Below are 22,843 nucleotides of genomic sequence, written 5' to 3' on the forward strand. Positions count from 1 at the left end.
TATAGACGTATAGTAACTGTGTGGTATAAGAGTGATGCATTTAATTTGTTCAAAATGTAAAACCTTTTGCCTCGGGCTTGCGTATTTCATGTGCATAAGGAGGAAAAGCAGTAATTACAGTAAAAAATTAAAAATGTGTAAAGAATTACGTCACTTCCATTAACTAGTATGGATCAACACACCTCAAAAGTATGTTTGCAAAACGGATAAATTTTAATGCAAGCAATTGCGTGCTTCAGTTGATTTCGAACAATTTGAGTGTCAAAAACAGGTGTCCAGCGATTACCAGAACAAAAGCATCGAAAATAACAGCCTACAAACGAAAATTGGACTGATAAAAATATTGAATTAATCGCTAATACGTGCCTTTGACACCAAAGGGAAGAGATCCCTCTGAGATTAAAACTACTTTTACGGCAACGTGACACTGAATTTGGCGTTCTAAATATCGTCCTCACTGAATTTAAACGATTACTTTTCCTGATTTGATCTTGGTACGGCGTATCGCCATAGTAATGACTGACGAATTGGATGAATACTACTTATTGTATTTGTCATTAGACAGTATCTGAAGGAGTCTATTATTTCCTGCTAATGCTTTATCTGTAGTTTTATGTTCCGAGTGAGTGGTGTAATTACATCGAGAAAGATGAAACAAATTTTGCTTGTAAGTGGGTACTTTTTTGAACGTTCAGTTTACAGAAACATCGTTGTATGACACTGTGTGGAAGATGAACTCAGAGCAAAACGGTATTTTTCTGGTGTGTTGTTGTTGTTACGTAAGGCTCGTTAACAAATAATCGCTTCCCTAGACCACATACATTCGCCAAAGCTCTGTACACTTAGATCGTAATTTGTTTTGAGATGTTACTGTGATATTAGTGTAATCCATTCGATTTCCCATCACAGGCTATTATTCTCCACCTTTTGATCTCACATAAGCGCATTTAAAAACTCACTCGCTGAACATCTACTGATAGTGTTTATCAAGTCCCTCAGTAGCGTGTAATGAGTCATCTGTACCGTGTTTCATTCTTAAATAGAATTATAACAAATCATTCACCGCTAGTACACCCGAATACGTTTCTAAACCTATCATAAAGTAGTAACCTCGTGAACACCGGTGGTGCAAAGTAGTCTCACCTACTTCTACTGCTTACTACAGAAGCTGGTCCATTGACTGCCACCAAACCAAGTGGTATAGTGGAAAAGACCGTAAATGCCCGTCTCGCCATTCTAGATTACATTTAGTTTTGGTTTCACTAAATACATTCAGGCGGATGCGTGGAACACTTACTTCACTGAGAAGTGCCTAGGTCCGCCCCATACATGTCGGATTTGGCTAAAACAATAATGAACTTGCTGTTGGGTGTATTTTAAACTTTGAACTTCAGTAATGCAGTGAATTTTTGTCGCTCGACCGTAAACAATTGAAACGTAATAAAACTGTTCCGAGTACGGCATGGAAACTTGTTCCACCTGTGCAGCAACTCGTTCAAGATCAATAGCTGGAGAACTACGGTCCAATGCTATAAAAGCTTGTAATTTTAAAAGTGCTTTTAACGTAATTCCTTTTGTACTGACATCAAACGTTTCCGGTTCTTAATACGATTTACCTTATCTGCGCTACTTATACCCCATGCAAAAGGTTCATACGTCACAGAGACTAAGTTCACAAACACAGAAAGCAAGCATATGTTACAAAAGTGAGAGATCAGTGTAAAGGATTTAAGTGACTCAGAAAACACAGTTTCAAAGGAGTCAGGATTTCAAGCTTTCGTTCCTCATACATTTTCAGATTTACTGTAGGGTGGTACTCATAACGCTTTATTTTCTGACTCAGTTATTGAAATATAAGGAACATGATAAAGTGACGAAAATTAAGTATCCGGAAGAAATCTGTTACTTACCTTGCTGCACTCTCCTGCGTGGAATCTATGATCGTATTTTTTAGAGAAGTGTACTGATTAGAGGTACTGAGGAATATTCTCCTAGCTGTCATCCTTCCATCTTCCCCCCCCCCCCCCCACCGCACCAACTGTTTTCATTATTTGTGGCTTGATATTGCCAAGTAACGTAGTGATGACCACAGAGAATCATCCACAATGAATGGTCCGTCGTGACTGAAAGCGACCTGAGCTATTCAATACAAGAATAAGCTTACTTTAAAGATACGTATTTCATATGTCCGCAGCCGACCAAAACATTAGGAGACTGATTTTATTCCTGGGGTACAAGCGACTTCAGAGCAGTAGCTACGCTGGCAGTCTGAACTAACAACTGCAAACAAAGGACTCGCATTCGACCAGTCGTGAGCAGGCAGTGTGAAGTTGTGGACGTGGTACCGTAGTGTGGCAATGTTGTGTAGCAACATGACTTATTCACTCGATACGGTTGTGGAATAAAACAGACGACCAAATCACAAGTTTAAAACCCCGCTACACTGTATCTAAGCATCCACTGGCATAAACATAAGTGATACGATCGTCAAAGACCATCATAAAGACATCCAGTTTGCATCATGTAATCTGTGGTATGTCATGGGAGCAGGTAGTGGGACTCTTTATTACACGAGCTGGTTACGTTATCTTTGAAGTAGGCATTATATGTGTGAAGCGCCAAATATGAAACTTTACCCAAAAAGTGAAGATTGTACTGTAATGTACTTTTAGAAAAATGGAACAACTGGTGTTGTGTACCACATTTTTATATTTATGGTGAAGAACTGTCCTGTTCCTTTTAAACACCTGTGTAAATAAAACTGGAGTGTAGTTGTATATATGGGTAACACTGTAAACATTGTTGCACATTGGCTGTTGGCCCTTCTCTTCCTCTCCCCCCCCCCCCCCAACCACCCCTCTCCCTTCACCTCATCTGGCCAAGCGGTTCTAGGCGCTGCAGTTTGGAACCGCGCGACCGCTACGGTCGCAGGTTCGAATCCTGTCTCGGGCATGGATGTGTGTGATGTCCTTAGGTTAGTTACGTTTAAGTAGTTCTAAGTTCTAGGGGACTGATGACCTCAGATGTTGAGTCCCATAGCGCTCAGAGCCATTTGAACCATTTGAATCACCTCATCTATTTAATCTGACTACCTCATCTTTCCTCCCCGCCTATATACATCAATATCTCTCCATCCTTTACTTGTTTAATACCTTTGATCCATACCTGTTAATCCTAATGTGCACCATTGCCTAAATCACTACGCTCTCCTCCACTCTCCCCCCCCCCTCCCACTTTTTTCATCACTTGTGTAGCATTGACGCTTTTATGTAAAGTGTTTTAATCTCCAGTGATGTTTGTGACCTTTTATTTTACGCAACTGACCGATTTTTAAACATGATTGTAATTCATAACAATGTATAACTGCTTATTTTATAACTGACCATGTATCAAATATTTCACTCTCTTGCAACATGTACTACCATGTATCTTTAATTACAACGGTGTAAGTCGCAGTTTTACATGCTCTCTTGGATGTTGGCTCTTCACGCCATGTAAAGTAAACAATGGCATCTTCTGCCCACTTCAAAAATAATGTAACCAGCTTCTATAATAATGCGTCCCACTACCTACTCCTATAACATCCACAGATTACATTGTGCCAACTGGGATGTCTTTATGATGGTCTTTGACGATAGTTTCTCTTATGTTTATGCCAGTGGCTGCTTAGACACAGTATAGCGAAGTTTAAACCTGTGATTTGGTCTTCTATTTTATTCCACTACCGTATCAAGTGAATAAGTCATGCTAACTGTCAGTACATTAGCCTATTACAGAAGTGTTCTCTCATTTAATTTCGACAAAATTGGTTTATGTAAGCGAAGATACATATTTTGACGACGATTTTTGTTTTACTCAAATCTAACGATTGTGATACGTAAGTCAGAGAAGGAATCATGCCGCCCATACATTAATTTAACTGTCTGCCCTGGTATTTTTCTGATAATTGTACTTTTATTGTGTTTTAAGCTGTTACAATTGTAGCACTTGAAAATTGTTGAAAGTGACCTAAGGCCAAAATTTTAATTGTGGAATAAAACATTCTGTACAGTTATATCGTGGTTATATCTTTGAAATGTATTGTATGAGTGTGGCCTCACACCTAAGTAAACCCGCAGTTATTTCTGTTTTCGTTCCGCATTAGGCCCATACAGCGAGAATACATGTGCGCCGCTCTGGCAGGGAACAAGTATAAATCGTTTACTTTTTACACCATATCCCTTCTTCTGTGTTTCTGATACGATGGACAGATGGGAGAGCCTCCCTTTGGGTATTACGTGAAGGCACGACGTCCCCGTCTGAAACTGTTCTCCCCGCCACGCAGCCCGCGTCGCGCCAGGGAAAGCCGTGCTCGGTTCGTAGACTGGGAGGCGAGAAATCGTGAGGGGCTCACCAGGGTGTGTCAGCGGTCAGACCTACTCTCCAAACACAACTTACTGTTCATCTTGCGGCTACGTGTTCGCCAGTAAATCAACGAAGTGGAGCTCTCTTTTGCTCTACTTCTTATTTAATAACACACAACATCACTATTCTGAAAACGTGCCTACGTGGAAATCCCAGTGTGAGTACGTTGCTAGGAATTCCTCTTCTCAGGACCTGCCGTGCTTGTGAGATCTGTCTAGTGGCACAAGGACGTCGCGATGTTTTCAGTTTAGCCATTCTCATCCCAAGGGCTCTTCTAGGGGCATCAAAGTACGTCTTGTTTCACTTGCTCATCCACCCCCGTGAAAGAGTTGTCACTTGAACTGAAGGGGTCTCATCCCTGGAGGTAGATGTCAGAAACCATCAGACGCTCCTTAAGACTGTTTACGGATAATGAGGTTGTCTATAGGAAAGTATGAACGTTAGAAGACAGGATCGATCTGCAGTTGTCCGTGAACGTAAAAAAAGGTAGGATATTGCGTATATATAGCAAAAGAAAACCACTACTGTACAACTGCACTGTTGATGATAAACTGCTGGAAACAGTAAATACCGTAAAACAGCTAGGAGTAACTATCCGTAAGTGGAATGACCACATAAAACGAATAGTAGGAAAAGGAGATGCCAGACTGAGCTTCACAGGGAAAATCTTAAGGAAATGTAATCATCCACGAAGGAAGTGGCGTCTTGTAGGTGCTAGTTCGACCGATTCTAGAGAGCACTGATAGACAAGATAGGAAAGATGCAAAGAAGAGCGGTGTGTTTCGCCGCGGGATCGTTTTGGGGCGCTCAACTGCGCGGGTATCAGCGCCCGTACAAATTCCCAACCTTTGCTCAGTCCAATCTCGCCACTTCCATGAATGGTGATGAAATGATGAGGAAAACACAAACACCCAGTCATCTCGAGTCGGGATCGTTCAGTCGGCGCGAGAGCGTCAGAAGAACTGTTCAACAAAGTCCAGTGCCAGACGCTACAAGAGAGGCGTTGTGCACCACAGCGAGGTTTACTACTGAAATTTCGAGAGAATACATTCCAGGAAGGGTCGGGAAACATGTTACTTCCTCCCACATACATCTCCGAAATGACCAGGTCAAGAAAATTCGAGAATTAGAGCCAATACAGAGGCTTACCGACAACCATTCTTTTCTCGCGCCATTCGCTAATAGAACAGGGAAGGAGTGTTTAGTTATTGGTACTAGAAGTACCCTCCGCCACACGCCGTTAAGTGGCTCTCGGTGTATTGCGTAGTCAACCTTTTACACTTATCTTCCACTTTTGCATCTCTGATAATAGTAAAATTTTGTAACCGTCCACCAGTTCCACAGTAGTGGTGATTTACAAAGTGGAGAAGTAACTGTTTTAAAATTTATGGGTCAGAGTTATAAGTTAAATGCGATGTCTGTACAGACGTTGCTTTCACTGTACCATGAGTGGTGAAGTCAGGATTCTTCCTTCCGCGAGTCTAGAAACACGTGAGATTTTCTAGACTCACCAGTACTCTCAGGTAGGTACAAAACCAAAGATGAGGCTCAGAAAGCTATTCCTGCAGCCTTTCTCATGAAGAGACACAGGATTTGTAATTGGTGTAAAGAATGGCAGCTAACTCTAAATATAGATAAATGTAAATTAATGCAGATGAATAGGAAAAAGAATCCCGTAATGTTTGAATACTCCATTAGTAGTGTAGCGCTTGACACAGTCACGTCGGTTAAATATTTGGGCATAACATTGCAGAGCGATATGAAGTGGGACAAGCATGTAATGGCAGTTGTGGGGAAGGCGGGTAGTCGCCTTCGGTTCATTGGTAGAATTTTGGGAAGATGTGGTTCATCTGTAAAGGAGACCGCTTATAAACCACTAATATGACCTATTCTTGAGAACTGCTCGAGCGTTTGGGATCCATATCAGGTCGGATTGAGGGAGGACATAGAAGCAATTCAGAGGCGGGCTGCTAGATTTGTTACTGGTAGGTTTGATCATCACGCGGGTAATACAGAAATGCTTCAGGAACTCGGGTGGGAGTCTCTGGAGGAAAGGAGGCGTTATTTTCGTGAATCACTACTGAAGAAATTTAGAGAACCAGCATCTGAGGCTGACTGCAGTACAATTTTACTGCCGCCAACTTATATTTCGCGGAAAGACCACAAAGATAGGATAGATTAGGGCTCGTACAGAGGCATATAGGCAGTCATTTTTCCCTCGTTCTCTTTGGGAGTGGAACAGGGAGAGAAGATGCTAGTTGTGGTACGAGGTACCCTCCACCACGCACCGTATGGTGGATTGCGGAGTATGTATGTAGATGTAGAAATACGAAAGGTGGCGTTTTCAATCCTACTCGAGCGAAAATCTCTAATTATGTACTACGTAACAGTCACTACTTTCCTCCATCTCTCCGAGAGACGCTTGAAGATTGGACAGAAACAGCTACTGGCTTTAATGAATGTATTATAGTGAATGAGCGATGTGAGGACTGTTCTCCGTGAGTGTGATAGTCGTAGTTTCATTGAGAGAGGCTGCAGTCGCAACGGCTGGCGCTACTCACCGGGCATGGGGTTGTCCTGCGTGGGCTTGGTGAGCGCCACCGTCGTCGTCGTCACCGTCTTGTTCACGTAGCGCACCGTCGACGGGTAGGCTGCAACACAAACACAACAACCACTCAGGACGGGCCGCTCTCTGCTCTCCGCCGTCTGCTGTCTGCGTTCTCGTGGCGCTCGGCGCTTTGAGGCTTCTGCCTCGAGAGTGCCACCACTTTGCACTTGGCAAATAGTCTTGTGGAAGAGCACACGGAAATGTGTGTGTATACATGTAAGGAAGTGAGGTAAACTTGCACTAAACAAGCCTGGAGAAGAAGTAACGGCAGAGAGGGGTTTAGCATCTGTTCTGTCACAGAGAACCTCCCATTTAATGAACTGCCAGAGAGTGATGATGTAGGAGGACCGCGAAGACGTCTTGGCTGCCCTGTGACGAGATGGTGCTTGCAGGCAGAAGCGGCGCACCTTATTACAAAATACGACATTGGCGGAGAGAAAAGCGAGAAGTGTCTCACATTACCGTCCTGCGCCAGCTTAGGCTCAGTATAGCAGCGGTCGCCAGGGATTTCACGTACCCTGGACTTCCCTTACGTAACTACTTAAAAAAAATGATGAGCTGTTTGTAGGACTTGAAATTCACAAATATTATGTGATTCTTGAGTTTCTCTCGGCGTATTTGATAATCAAAATATCCACGGGTGTGCTGCCGGTCTATAGTGTCCAACGGGCACAATATTTCGGCGATCAAACATGTCGCCATCATCAGGTGAACTGACGGACTGAGCTCCTGTGAACGTGCCGGCACGGAGATCCGTACGCTATGGCTGCTCAGAGGGAACTGGGTTCGGTCGCGGCGGCGGCCGATTTAAATACCCTCCGCCCGCGGGGCGCTCCCTCCGCCGTCCGCGCCCCGCGCCACGGTCGCGCGGTGGAACAGATTGCGACGACGTCTGAGATGACGTCGGTGTGATGGCTCTGTCCGCCGTGGTCGTCACAACTATACGTTTGCTCGATTTACTCTTGATTAATATTATGTTGTTAGTTACGATTCTGACATGAAAAACCTCCGTATAGGCTCTTCCTATTCAGAGAGCCTGGAAACTCGACTTTGGTGAAATTAGCCACAATTTATGTAAAGTTTTTCTTGAGATTTGTCTGACAGCACATATCGCAATCAATATTTTTTATTGACCAGTTTTACTCAAAGTCACAAGAGAAACTAGAAATTACAAAATATTGCAATATGAAATCTTAAATAAACATAAAAGAATATGTTCAATTTACATTATGATAACTTACGTTCAAAGTAATTGGCTGATTACGTTCCTGATCTCAGAGATTATGTTGCTCGTATAAAAGTATTTCTAACGTGTATGGACATTTGCATCCAAAGAAAACGAAGTATTTTTTTTTTGAGTGAGTCAAAGTCTCAAAAAATACTCACTAAAACATACTACATATTTGAATACTTGGTATCTGTTCTTTTGATCATGTCCGAGACAACTGATACAATGCATTCGTGTAATTGATTCGCCTCGGTGAGCAATGAATCTATAACCTTCACTGCAGATGAACATTTATGTTCGACATCTTGTGGAATTTAAAATTAGCGAGCTTGGAGGACGTAGAAAGGGACTGCAGATAGGTAGCGTTGGGTGGGAGTGTAAGTCAACCAGGGAGCTTGCCGAAATAGTCCGGCACTGGCGATAAACTCTGTGTCCCGGTGGTGCAGTGGTTATCGCAACAGCCTAGTAAGCGCGAAATCATGGGTTCGAGACCTACACACATTTTCTTTCGTCACTGCTGATTCCAGGTAAAGTTCCGATGTTGCTCGTATCATTAGTTCCTTCTCTTTCCTTTCGTTTCTTTCCCTCTCTCTACAATTAATTTACACAAAATGGAGTCTCATATTTGGATGCACATGACAGTGGGAGTTGCAAATGCTACTACACAATCAACTTAATCTCTGACATCGGTAATGTAATCAGCCAATTATATGAACGTATGTTATCGTAATGTAAACTGAATATATTCTTTCATGTCAATTTAAAATTGCATACTGTAATACACTGTAAACTCCACAGTGTAAATTCCACAGCTTCGGACGCTGCTCTAGTCAACTGAGCGAAATCGATCAATAAAACATACTGAGTGCGACTTGTGGCTCTCGTAGAAACTTAATTTCAACAATAGTTGCTTTCCCTGCAGGCAATGCCTGCTCTTGCTGAATATGTTTTTTCTTTGTTTGGAATAAGAATTTCTTGAAATTTAACCTCAGTTGCGAATACGAAAAACCATCAGCTGTGTAATGGAATGACGACAACCAAAATCTGTGCCAGAGCGGGACTCGAACGCCAATATTGCCCTTAACGTGCGCGGTCGGCTTAACTGCTTTGGCTATCCGTGCACGACTCGCGGTCAGGTCCAAACTTCCATTAGTCATAGTTCATGCGTAATACCCATACCGGGGGGACATTTTAATTGAAAATCACTGCCGTGTGTCGGCGGATGTACACGATACGCCAGTGCCTGTGTTACTATTAAGTACGATGCAATATTCCTTCGAACATGCATATGTCCGAAGGAACATTGCGTCGTACATCTTAACAACACAGAGCAAGGTTCTGTGCAATCGGTCTCGAGAGGTTATGTTTACTTTGGCATGCCGGCCGGTGTGGTAGCAGTGTTATTGAAATGTGTTATTTGAATCGTTGGCGACTAGAGGCCGTTGTTCCCGTTCGATCCTACTAAGTTAGTGATTATATATTTAAATAACAGGCGAACATAACATACACGCACACAGGAAGACTGTATAAAATGACGAGGGTATGAGTAAGCACTTAAAAGCTGCTCATCACCGAAATCAGCTGATTAAAATTTATTTATCATATGATGACAACAGAAAATGCTAGACAACTATTAGCAACAAATATATACAGTTCTACACAGATACATGCAATCTCAAGATCATGAATTCATAGTCCAAAGTTCAGGTTTGCAATTTAGCTAAAAGCTTCTGTAGACAAGTTGTGAAGGTCTCCCACTGACGCTCTGAACACTGTGAGGGATCATTAAAATGTTTTATGATGCACAGTTTGCTTCTTTTCACGGCAGTCACAACCGAAGAGGGGCTTCCATCCCCACTGGTACAGCAATGCTCTATATCTAGCCCTGCCAGTTCTGACCAGATTCAGTATGCACCAGTCGTCAGGGTAGATGAAAACTTTATGGGCTCTCCCTGGAGCTTTTAAGTAGATGATAATGTTTTATGTAAGATTACTGCTGCCGTTGATTGTGTGAAGTAAAGAACTGCTATCATAACAGACTTAAGGTGAAAAGTGGAATTGTCTTTTAACACATTTGTGGCTGAGGCAGCCGATATGCGAAAAACTTACGTACACGAATTTATTAGAGTCAGCTGTGTGCTAAGCTCCCTTCTTTCCACTATACTCGCTTTGTTAAGTCGTTTATGAAGTTAATCATGCACTATATGTGCACATTACTTCCGCAAAACTATTGTAATAACTATAGAAGAATGCTAAAGACATTACAGTTTGTTGTCTGAATCTTCAAGGAACCGATTAATTGGAAAAGTCACAGTAATAATCTTTTTTGAATATTTTTCATTTTCTACCCATAAAAGTAATTCAAGTTCTCACCGATTGTAGAGTTAGGGTCCTTTCACCCAAAAACCACGTTTGCTGGGACTGGGGCCAAGGGCAGTCGCATTTGGGAATGTCTGGGAGGGGGTTTCCAGTTTCGGCATTTGTCTTACAACCATGGGAAGCATCCCGGACACAATGGCCAGAACCGATGGGAAGGAGGGTGTAAGGCGGGGGGGAGATCTTTATTTCTTATGCAATTCTGAGACGATATCTCCCAATCAAAAAATGTGCAAGTCTAGTGCCTGTTTGTTTCTGTGTATGCTATGAGAAGTCGATGAGGTCATCGCCGTGTGCGCTGTAACGATGTATATCACTGCCGATTGCCATCGTTGCAGACGATGGCGATTGCTGGTGAGCGGGAACGATCTTTAATACAGTTGCGTATTTGTTTGCTACACTAATTTATAGAACCAGCAGGAAACTGCGAGGTTTAACGGCATACGTTGAACACGCAGTTATACTTTAGTATTAAACAACAAAATATGTTTGTCATTACTCTTGGTGACATCCATGTCTTCAGTATATATCTGCAGGTTATCCACATTTTCTTAACTCTCCACTCTAGATGCTAATGCGATATTTGCTTTCCTACTATTTCCAAGGCATTTGAAAGTGTATGTCTTCTTTCAGACTGGTGTGCTTAGTTACTGGTAGTGTGGGTCATAACTGAGGTGGATGTAGCTACTTCTAAAAGGTTTCCATGTACTTTGGTGTGAGAAATATAAATTAGTTTCATACTTGGTGTATATCAAGAAAAAATACAGTGTAAATGAAAATTTAATGAATTTAAAAATATCAAAAGTTCTTCGAATTGTTCGGGAATTGGAGTACTTGAAATAAATTTCATTTCTTACAATATACTTTCCCACTGATCTTTCTTAACATCTACGAAGGTAGAGCTTTTTAGGCTGTCTTATACAAGCCGAGTCATACGAAGAATTGTCTTTCTGTCACTCCATACATGAAGAACAAGTGACAGAAAGTCACTAATATTATAACGAAATACCCTCTGCACTGCAGTATGTAACAGAGATTGACGTAGACCGTGATCCATCAGTCACATGCCGACCTCAAGCTCAGCAGCGGCCAGAAGAGCATCCATAGGCCGACGTGCTGTTTCGTGCTGCATATCTATGTTTTCATCTCGAAAAACCCACGAACACGACCTTACATTTGAGATACGTTCACCACAGTTTCTCACCTAAGCACACTCACTTCGCTAAAGTAATGTGCCAAAGGGCGACCTATGCGTGTACACTATCTTGTTTTACTTCTTCGACTGTACAATCGTACTGCGTCAGGGCAAATATGTTACGGGCTATAAAGTGGTGACCTGTAAGATATATATTTTCGGCACACGCCTACCCCAATAGAACGTCGCTATCTCGAGAGAGTACTCTGTCGCTAGGACAGCACGAGGTCTGAGCCGATGTTTAGTTCAGCGTTCCCAAATTGTTATCCACAAAACGCTGGTGTTCCGCCAGAGGTGAATAAGTACTCGGTGAAAAACAATTAATATCACGGTGTTTCGTTCCCGACATTTTGATGATAGTGACCATTTTAAAAAAATTTTATTATGATTTCTGTGCTCTTAGTTATGATGTAAAATCGAATTAATCACTGACTAAGACAAGTTTTTCTATTTTTAAAAATATTAACCTTTGAAAAAGACGAAGTGTTCCATCAAAGTAGCAAGATTCTGAGACTGATCCGTCAAAGGAAAAGTTTAGGAAACCCTTCCTAGTGTAATACTGAGTGTAAGTTCCGGGCCACGGCTGTGCGCTCGTCAGGTGGCTATTGTGTTCGTCAGAGACAACATCAAGGGAGAGGGGGAGGGTGGGATGGGGGAGAAAGAGTGTTTTCTAGCCTGGAGGGTGCGGGACGATGTTTCCATAATACTCCTAAACGTGTTGCGGTCTACGCAGTCGGCTTAAAGGGTTGTGTCTTCCCCTGTAGGCCGGTGCTTTTCAATGCACGCTGCAGAATAATTACTAAAGATGCTACCAGTAAGCAGCTCCTTGCAGAAGCTCTGTTAATGAGAGAAGGAAATGGTCAGTGAACATGCCGACATTCTGCTCCTCGTTCTGAATGTCTGAAAGGCGTAAATGTTGAATTATTTCGTGGAGCAGTTTGGAGCATTGGATGAAACATTCTTATGCCTATACGTTTCTCAATTGCGACTCGACAACCTGACATTTAGGCAATGCATGGCCTAAGACTTAATTATTGATCGCTGATATCCGCCGTAATCTTGAAATCTTTTATTAGCAGGGAGACAAGTTAGTGAAAATGCATAAAGCATGTATTAAATAGCTAATTGAATAAGGATGCAATATTTAAATTATATCTAGTTGGATAATAATGTAAACTAAATTATGTTGTTTTGAAGCTGAGCTAGAAATTTATTTCAGCAATATGCAAATGTACATGTGAATGATGGCCTTATATAGTTAAATTTCATAAATCATCTGAATAATAGCTAAATCAGGAGCAAAAAATGTAATTACATAGTGCAAGCAGAGCCTTTACACACAGCAGCAAGGGTAACATTCCTTACAGCCGCGCACTAATTCATGAATAAAGCAGTAGCAAAAACTCAGTGCTATATTGGGGCTCATAGCCCTCCAGCATAACAGCACTGCATCGCGGGTGGTCTACGCCACAAATCGCAGGGGCTAGTCGCCGAATGCCACTGCTGCAATCCCGAACGCATGCCTAGCCGCCAAGTAGCACTGATGTGGTTGCAGGAGAGTGCAGTCAGTGCGGACGAGGGAAACGTGCCCAAAAATGGGTCTCACCATATGCTGGCCCCTCAATTGTGTTTATTCCAGCACACGACTCCAAAGACGAGCCCTCTGGGCAATTACAGTCGTCCAGCGGCTTGTCGGCCGGCGCCAGCCCACCTAGCGGGTATCATCTCCTCCGCTGCTACGTTGAGCTACCAACTGCTGTACTCGAGCTTCGTCGAGACTGGGCCTCTACTGTGGGGACATCCTAGACTTGGTGTTTTGAGCCGACAGAACGCTTGTTGTGTTATTAGACAATCAGTTCCTCATTCACCGACGTATTGACCTAAGATATTGTGATTCACTTCCTCGCAGCTAACAGCCCACAAGATGTACATTTATTTTTACTTCAAAGGCAGAGAGTCCGTTGTTGACCAGTCTGATGTGACACTAGAAGGCAGAAAAACGACAGCCTAAGCGTTAAATTTCGCGTTCAAGAAATCTCTCACACAGGACAATCGTTACAAATATAACATTTCACCGTCGAACAGACTCCCGTCTTAACGGCATAGTAATAAGCATACCAGGTGTAGAGAAATAGCTGAAAGATTTGAAAGCAAATAAATCAGCAGTTCCGGCTGGAGTGCCAGTTCTATTTTACAAAAATTACTCTACGGTACTGGCCCCTTACCAAGCTTGCATTTATCGTGAATCTCTCACCCAGCACAAAGTCCCAAGTGACTGGAAAAAGGCGCAGTTGACTCCAGTATATAAGAAGAGTAAAAGAACGGACCCAAAGAATTACAGACCAATATGGCTAAGTTCTGTTTGCTTTAGAATCCTCGAAAATAGTCTCAGTTCGAATATAGTAAACAATTTTGAGACTGAGAAGCTTAATTCCACAAATTCGCATGGCTTTAGAAAGCATCGCTTACGCGAAACTCAGCTTGACCCTCTCTCAAATGATGTACTGAGAACTATGGATGAAAGGGCAACTTGTAGATTCCATATTTCTGGATTTCCGGAAAGTATTGCGCACGGCGCCCCATTGCAGGCTGTTAACGAAGGCACGAGCACATAGGATAAGTTGACAGATATGTTAATGGCTCGAAGACTTCTTAAATAATAGAACCCAGTATGTTGTCCTCGACGGCAAGAGTTCATAAGAGGCAAGAGTATTGACAGGAGTGCCCCAGGGAAGTGTGACAGGACTGCTGTTGTTCTCTATACACATAAATAATTTGGCGGACAGTGTGGGCAGCAATCTGCGGTTGTTTGCTGATGATGCCGTGGTGTACGATAAGGTATCGAAGTTGAGTGACTGTGGGATGATACTAGACGACTTAGACAAAATTCCCAGTTGGTGTGATGAATGGGAGCTAGCCCTAAACGTAGAAAAATTTAAGTTAATGCGGACCAGTATGAAGATAAAACTTGTAATGTACGGATACAGTATTAGTAGTGTCCAGCTTGACACAGCCGAGTCGTTTAAATATCTGGGCATAACGTTGCAAAGCGATATGAGGTGGAACGAGAAAGTGAGAAATGTGGTAGGGAAAGCGAATGGTCGACTTCGGTTTATTTGGAGAATTTTAGGAAAGAGTGGTTCACCTGTCAAGGAGACAGCATATAGGACGCTGGTGTGATTTATTCTTGAGTACTGCTCGAGTGTTTGGTATCCGTAATAGATCGAATTGAAGGAGGACATCGAAGCAACTCAGAGGTGGGCTGCTGCATTTGTTATCGATAGGTTCGAGCAACACTTAAATGTTACGGAGATAATTCGAGAACTCATATCGGAATACCTGGAGGTAAGGCAATGTTCTTATCGAGAAACACTTGAGAAAGTTTAGGAAACCGGCATTTTAGCTGACTACCGAACGAATCTACTTCTTCCAACATACGTTGAGCGTAAGGACCACGAAGATAAAATAAGAAAAATTGGTGTTCATATGGAGGAATACAGGCACGTACCGTACGGTTTATCTCTGTTGATGTAGATGTAGATGTAGACTTTATAAATATTGAGCCTACAGACTTGGTATAATTTGCAATGAGCTCGTCTCACTACAGCAATTCATAAGCTGCATGTAGTTCAGTCGTAAGACGAGTGTAAGGCATTTTATGTGTTTTAAGTAAATATTATACATCCGTTTCCGCATTCCAAGTTGCCGTGGCCACCGTCGTAGCTCACTGAGTAAGCACACCGTTTACTGTCCCACACTGCCCCGTCCAGCTGGGAAATTCCCACCGCTTCTTACCTAAGCTTGTACCCAGCCGGTGGCTTGCGCTTCTCCCAGGAAGAAGAAACGGTCGTCTCATTGCCCAGTGGCGGCCAGCTGTCTCGTGGAGTAAAGCTTAGCACTACCAGAGTTTTGAGGGAGCTAGCCGCTCATAATGTCACAAGCATTCGAAGTCGATCAGTCAGCCAACAGCTTTTCCGAGGCTAGGTAGGAAGTCGTGTGCCCTCTGGGTTCGTGGTAGTGTTTTCTTGGTATATTTCAGAAGTCATGGATTTTCTCTGCCTCGTGATGACTGGGTGTTGTTTGATGTCCATAGGTTAGTTAGGTTTAAGTAGTTCTAAGTTTAGGGGACTGATGACCATAGGTGTTAAGTCCCATAGTGCTCAGAGCCATTTGAACCAAGAAGTCATGAGATGGTTATCTTTAATGAACAACCGAGTTATTCCCTACAGTTCACGTGCACGAGGGTGGACTTGGGATTGAACTTCCCCGTGTTCTCGGCGAATTTTGCCATTAAGAGAGTGTGTACGTGTTATGTAGATAGAGCCCTGGCATGAGATAGCGGACCCGGTAACCAGCTGGACTACAGTGTTTGAGTGAACGAGACAGACTTTTAGAGGACAACAAATTCCATTAGTTCCAGTGGAAACTTTTGAAGTTCTTATGTGTGTCCGTCTCGCATTTAGATTGTTCTCCAGTGTTGTTTGCGGAGGAAATATTATACACCAGATGCAGATGGTGCAATATCGATTTTCGGTTTTCGGTCTCTAAGGCAGTTATCGGATGTGAGATTCTTTTTAGGTAATTGAATTGGTAGAAGGCATTGATTACTGGTGTATGAGTAGTGTCAATTTTAACATTGTCCCGCGTGTCTAGTTAAAGCTGTCAATCCTTAATAAGCATGGCAGTGTATGTGTAGCAGTGCATACAAATATCTGATTACGCCAACAAACGTTTCGGAGGAAGTCTTCGGAGCAATATGTCGCGCGTCTCGCCTCGCGCATCACACAGGGCTGAGAGTGTGGCCTTTGGTTGCAGTCATGGGTGGGTCTTCACCCAATGCTACGGAAGCTGCGAACTACGGAGGAAATTTACGTTTCACTAGTTATCGTCAAGATTTACTGCTGCTACATACCTTCCGCTGCGGGAGTGTCATCACCCCAAGCCGCACAAGTAATGCGTCGTTCCGCACCCTCCCCACCCCTCCCCCCATCCCACTGCTCCCTTCCTCCCCTCCCCCCCCGCCCCTCCCACCTATGGAATAGAGAACTACAGGATACATTGAAAGCATGTCGGAGTTCTGTGAAAGTACCTCAGAAGTGTACGTCAGCCCTAAGGTTTTTCTTTTCTTATTTTTTCATCCAATTATATACAACCCCGGCTGCCTATAGAATCACAAAACACTTTAATATATGGTCGAACACCACGAATTATGGACGACTGACGGCCGCTGGCGTTGACATATATGCAGACCCAGATCAGCTATTCGCCGTTTCAGCTGAACCAAATAAGTTTCATTGCACAGTTTACAGCCGACATCTGGCATATCATGGCGACGTAAATTTGACCCTGATGGCCTGTGTAGCCTCGGAGCCATTTTCCAAAAATAATTTTCCCTGTATCTACGTTTAGTTTATTCCCGCTCTGAATACAACAAAATGTCAAGTCCAGTCAGTTACAAAGTAACTGTATTGCACATAAAGCATTGTAGGTGTGTTTTATCAGATAATTATCATTTCAAAGAGCTTGGAACTTAGCTTGTTCTGTGTTATTAAGCTCTGCCAGTTATTGCCTCTCAATCTACATAGATTAGTCTTTAATAGATAGCCTCTTTGCAGCCACAAGGTGTTATTTATACATCAGGTGAGAGAGTTTCTCTTAACTTTTTTAGCAGCTCCTAAAAGTGACTTCTTAATATTTTTCCTTACTCTTATGGTTTTTCCTACTCATGAAAGTCTTAACTGTTAATCGTTTACGTTAGAGGCTGATAAACACACTTCCGGAATCAAAACTCGGGCGGTTCGTTATCCATAACGTACTGCTAAGTAATTTTTCCCAAAGTATGCAGCTCTGACGCAGAATTTCAAAATTGTGCTTAGGACACAAAGACAGAAAGTAATCGCTGAATTACTTCGACAAAGCAGCAGTGAAACCATAAACAAGGACGTCCTGCTATCAGGAGGAAATGTTTTTAACGCTCTCATGAAAATTTTCTTAATAATTTAATAAAAATTAATACAATGAATTTAATAAAAAATAAGAAAAAGCAGATGCCATTGTTATGTGTGATTTTTGAGTATTTGGCTGTCACTGTGTAATTCACAGGGTATTGCTATCAGGTTTCTCTATGAGGAAAATTTTTTGTTACTGTTTTGCAACCGACTGAAGCAGTTCGAAATGCAACGGTATCATTAAATCGATAACAATCCTTCCAGTTTTGATCGATGTCTCAAAACAGATATGAGATATAAATCTAAAGAAAAAGAAAAAAAAATAGTGCACACTTATTGGAACAGAACTTACTACAAAGATATATGTGCGTGTATGCTGCGACGTTACTCGTTTTATTTTTATGACTCTAGCAAGATTATTATGATGAGAACATGAGGTAATTTACGTGTGAAATATTTCGAAAACTACACATCGGATCCAAACAATTTATAATTAAAATTTGTTCGTCTCGGAGGCGGACATCCAATGATGCCAAACCCGAAACCCTACCCCACCCCGTGTGTATGTGTGTGTGTGTGTGTGTGTGTGTGTGTGTGTGTGTGTGGAGATGGGGGCAACTTTGAAATATTCAATGGGAGCCGTCATTTTTTGTTGCAGATTTGGAAATAAATATGCAAGTTTTGTCCGAAAAATTTTTTCGTTTCGTGACGAATGACGCTGTATCCGGAGAAATAATAATGGTTAGAAAATCGCATGTGTCAAAGTGTTACTCAATGACACTTGAATTAATTCCGCACCTTCACGCTGCGAGGGTGCGACAGGAAATTATTTCATACCTTTTAATGGGTAACCTCATTCTCAAATTCGTGTTCCGGCCGTGTAGTGAACCACGACTTATCATAACATGAAGTGCAGAGTGATCAGAGCTCACCTTTATTGCCGGCCGCTGGTGGCCGAGCGGTTCTAGGCGCTTCAGACTGGAACCGCGCGACCGATACGGCCGCAGGTTCGAATCCTGCCTCGGGCATGGATGTGTGTGATATCCTTAGGTGAGTTAGGTTTAAGTAGTTCTAAGTTCTAGGGGACTGATGACCTGAGATGTCCCATAGTGCTCAGAGCCATTTGAACCATTTTTCACCTTTATTTCAGAGGCAGAATTGAAAGCATGTCTAAACATTTTAATATGCGAGGACTTCTTATTCTCTGCACACTAACATTTCTAGAACAGAACTTCAAGTGGGCAAAGAATGTGGCAACCGCAGAAGAAATAATGGAAATGATTATAATTTATGGTGAATGAAGGAGAAATGTTGACGATGCTGTGGCATTTTATGCTGGGTGTGAGCGTTTTCCAGATAATATTCGCTCTCGTTTCTTTTTTTTCTTTCCTCCTGCAAGTCGTGTGTGGAGGAGGAGGAGGATATTAGTGTTTAACGTCCCGTCGACAACGAGGTCATTAGAGACGGAGCGCAAGCTCGGGTGAGGGAAGGATGAGGAAGGAAATCGGCCGTGCCCTTTCAAAGGAACCATCCCGGCATTTGCCTGAAGCGATTTAGGGAAATCACGGAAAACCTAAATCAGGATGGCCGGAGACGGGATTGAACCGTCGTCCTCCCGAATGCGAGTCCAGTGTGCTAACCACTGCGCCACCTCGCTCGGTAGTTGTGTATGCTCTCACGTCTGGTGGCAGAGTAAACATCGAAGAAAGGAAACGAAACGAAAAAAAACACAGACCGTTTCAGGAGAAGGTAATGAAATAGCTGTATGAACAGCTGTTCACCAGAACCCACAGATAAGCACTCGGCAATTACAATGCGATTCCGGAATTTTCCTAGGTAGTTCCTAGGTAGTCACCATATTGCATCGTTACAAGTATCATCCATACTACATTTCACTACATCAAGAACTTCATGGCAATGGTTTTCATAATCGAGTAGTATTTTGTGAATGGGCACTTCAACAAATTTAAACTAAACTCAATTTATTTGCTAATGTTCTGCAGTCAGATGAGTCTACATTAACAAACCATGGTAGCATTAATCGGTATAACATAAATTTTTGGAATGTAGTAAATCTCAACTGGTTACTGCATTTGAGCAGCAACGTCCTTGGTCAGTTAACGGTTGGTGTGGAATCACAGAGAACAAGTTCACTGGCCCTTATTTTATTGAAGGCTGTTTGAATGGAATCAAGTGTCGATATTTTTTGGTCCAGGAACTATCAACACTACTTGAGGATGTTGCCTCGGATGTTTGACAAAGTACGTGGTTTCAGCATGACGGTTTCCTAGCGCAGTAATCAATTCTAGCACGGAAGTATTGAACCGTGTTTAAAGTGGTCGATGGACGGTCATAGATGCCCTGTTTATCGGCCTGCTAGGTCACCTGGTTTGATTTCGCAGGATTTATTTCTGTGCGGTCATCTAAAATATAAGGTTTATCAAAAAGTGCAACAGACCGTGAAAACATGGTATAGCACATAACAAACGTTTGTGCTGAAATTCCCACAAGTATGATTCTGTTACGTGCCTAGCCATTTGGAGAAAGAATAAATAACCGTACTGAAGTTGAACACTCAATCTGATTATAAAAAATACTCCACTATTTGAGAGGGAAGGGACTCACATTAATAAAGCACCCCAAAGTGAACAGGAAATTACTAAATCCACTTCGTTGTTCGTGGGTAACGCTAAACGTAGTTTTTGATTCAACGTTAAACGAATCAATGAACCTTTCTCTGATCGCGCTGCACTGCCTTTTATCAAAAGTCGTAGTTCGTCACAAAGCCACAGTGGCACGCCGAACAGTCCTCTTTTCGTTTTGTTGGAAGAATGCATGTTTGGCGTTTCTCGTAAAAGGTATGAAATAACTACCTATGATACCCTCTCAGCGTGGAGGTGGGGTGTTAATTCAAGAGCTATTTGACAGTATTTTGAAACATACGATTTTTACCCATTTTGAAATTTACGACTACGGCGCCGTCTGTCTCGAAACGAAAAAAGTGTATCAGATTAAACTCAGGTATTTTTTCCGTACAATCTGAATCTACAATCAAACATGGGGATTCCCATCTAAGATTTCGAAGTTGCCTCCCCCCACTCCGCCGTCCTCTGTGAACGAGCGGTTCTAGGCGCTGCAGTCCGGAACCACGCGGCTGCTACGGACGCTGGTTCGAATCCTGCCTCGGGCATGGATGTGTGTGATGTCCTTAGGTTAATTAGTTTTAAGTAGTTCTAAGTCTAGGGGACTGATGACCTCAGATGTTAAGTTCCATAGTGCTTAGAGTCATTTGAACCATTTGAACCTCCCCCTCCCACACACACACAGACACACACACACACACACACACACACACACACACACACACACACATACCCATGCGGTGGAGTGGGGTTCGAGTGGTACCATTGGGTGTTCCCGTACGAGACCAACAAATTTTATTATAAATTGTTAGGATCCGATGAGTAGTTTATATCCATGCCCAGACAGACATGTATTACGACGGAGCCACAGCAAACAAAAAACATTTTCCGCTAAGTAATCAGGTGTCGGAAACGCATACTGAGTGAGTACGCAGCCTGTGTAAGTGTGTCATCTTTTGTTTCCACATTCTGTCGATTGGTGACTGAAGTTGATAGCAGCGCTGGCCGCGGCAGTGGAAAGAACGGTGGATCCGCCACCAAAGGAAAGGTCGCATGATGTGACGCTTGATTAAAGCGCAGCCACGGCGGTGACCAGCCTCGGTTAATTCCGAGCCGACTGTGGGCTGCGAGCGAGAGCAATATCTTCGGGCTCGCAGTTGGCTGGGCAACGGCTACACTTGAAACATCAGTCTGTGATGTTCCAATGTGCCGGTTGCTGCAGTTTCGCCAGTGAATAGTGTCCGGTGGGAAATTTTATTCCGACGTGGCGATTGTATCTTGACTTGTGCTCAGCAATTATTTGAAGGAACCCTGTGTCAGCTGTGGAGGCGGGTTTGCTTCCAATCCGTCAGTTTCTATCAATGGTCATATGGGCTGTCTATGGATTAAGTCTGTTGGTTCCTGAAATACAGCTGTACGGCGAAAACACCCGCTGGCTAGCAGTCTTGGTTATTTGGGGCCGGTGTTGACTTCCTCATCGATCCTCAGAAACTAAGGTGAGCATTTTGTTTTTTACGACTGCTACGTCGTCATGTTATTTGACCGCCTGTGTGCTTGCCATCCTGGTTACCCAAAAACTCGTCAGAAGCGCAATAAAATCAATGAACTACACTCATAAAAAAAGTTCGTATTTCCAAATTACCTACGAATAGTCGCAATGAAAGTTCTTTTTGTGTTTATGTACGAAGGTGATTGTGTACATTAAGCGAACTCAAGCGTCGTCGGCACTCTGCCTCATCAGAGGCCGTGCAATCGCGGCTTGTAAACAAACGCAGTACATGAGAGCTGAAAGTGTGTGTGTATGAGTTCTTAAGGGACCAAACTGCTGAGGTCATCGGTCCCTAGACTTACACACTACTTAAACCAACTTGCACTAAGGACAACACACATACACATGCCCGAGGGAGGACTCGAACCTCCGGCAGGAGGGGGCCGCGCGATTCGTGATACGGCGCCTATAACCGCGCTGCCACTCCACGTGGCACACCAGAGCTGAGTTCTTGTGACTGCACAGTTGTCCGTGTGCCTCGTAGTGCAACACAATGCCTTGGAACAGGCTCTCCATTGCAGACCATATCAAAATTACCACGCTGATGGGACAAAACATGAGACAAGTTGACTTTGCGAGTATTGTTGACATTAATCAAAGTGTTGCTCCAGCCTGTGGAAAAAATTCCAGGAAACGCATTCAATATCGGATCGACATCGCGAAGACCGTCCATGAAAAAGTACAACAGCTCAGGACCGGTGTGTAACGACATCTGCACGAAGACACCCTACAGAGTCAGCGACTAATCCGCGCCGCAAGCTTATAGAAGCCACAGTGTTTACCGTAAATACACAAACTGTGCGCATCAGATTTCAAGATGGGGGGTTGTACAGCCGAAGACCTTCTAAGACTCCATCACAGAATCCACATCACACAGATGCTCCTGTAAGATG

At 43.0% G+C, this 22,843-nt stretch overlaps 1 protein-coding gene across 1 annotated transcript in view; it reads right to left on the minus strand.

Moving 5' to 3' along the window:
• The window catches only part of LOC124764283, a 332,221-nt gene that overhangs the window by 243,694 nt on the left and 65,684 nt on the right, over positions 1-22,843 (minus strand). Inside the window, exon 6 of the mRNA XM_047249132.1 lies at positions 6,966-7,055. Coding sequence (XP_047105088.1) covers positions 6,966-7,055 — 90 coding nt within the window. The remainder of the gene's footprint in view (positions 1-6,965; positions 7,056-22,843) is intronic.

Source organism: Schistocerca piceifrons, chromosome 1 (assembly GCF_021461385.2).
Source record: "Schistocerca piceifrons isolate TAMUIC-IGC-003096 chromosome 1, iqSchPice1.1, whole genome shotgun sequence".
In the NCBI taxonomy this organism is placed as follows: domain Eukaryota; kingdom Metazoa; phylum Arthropoda; class Insecta; order Orthoptera; family Acrididae; genus Schistocerca; species Schistocerca piceifrons.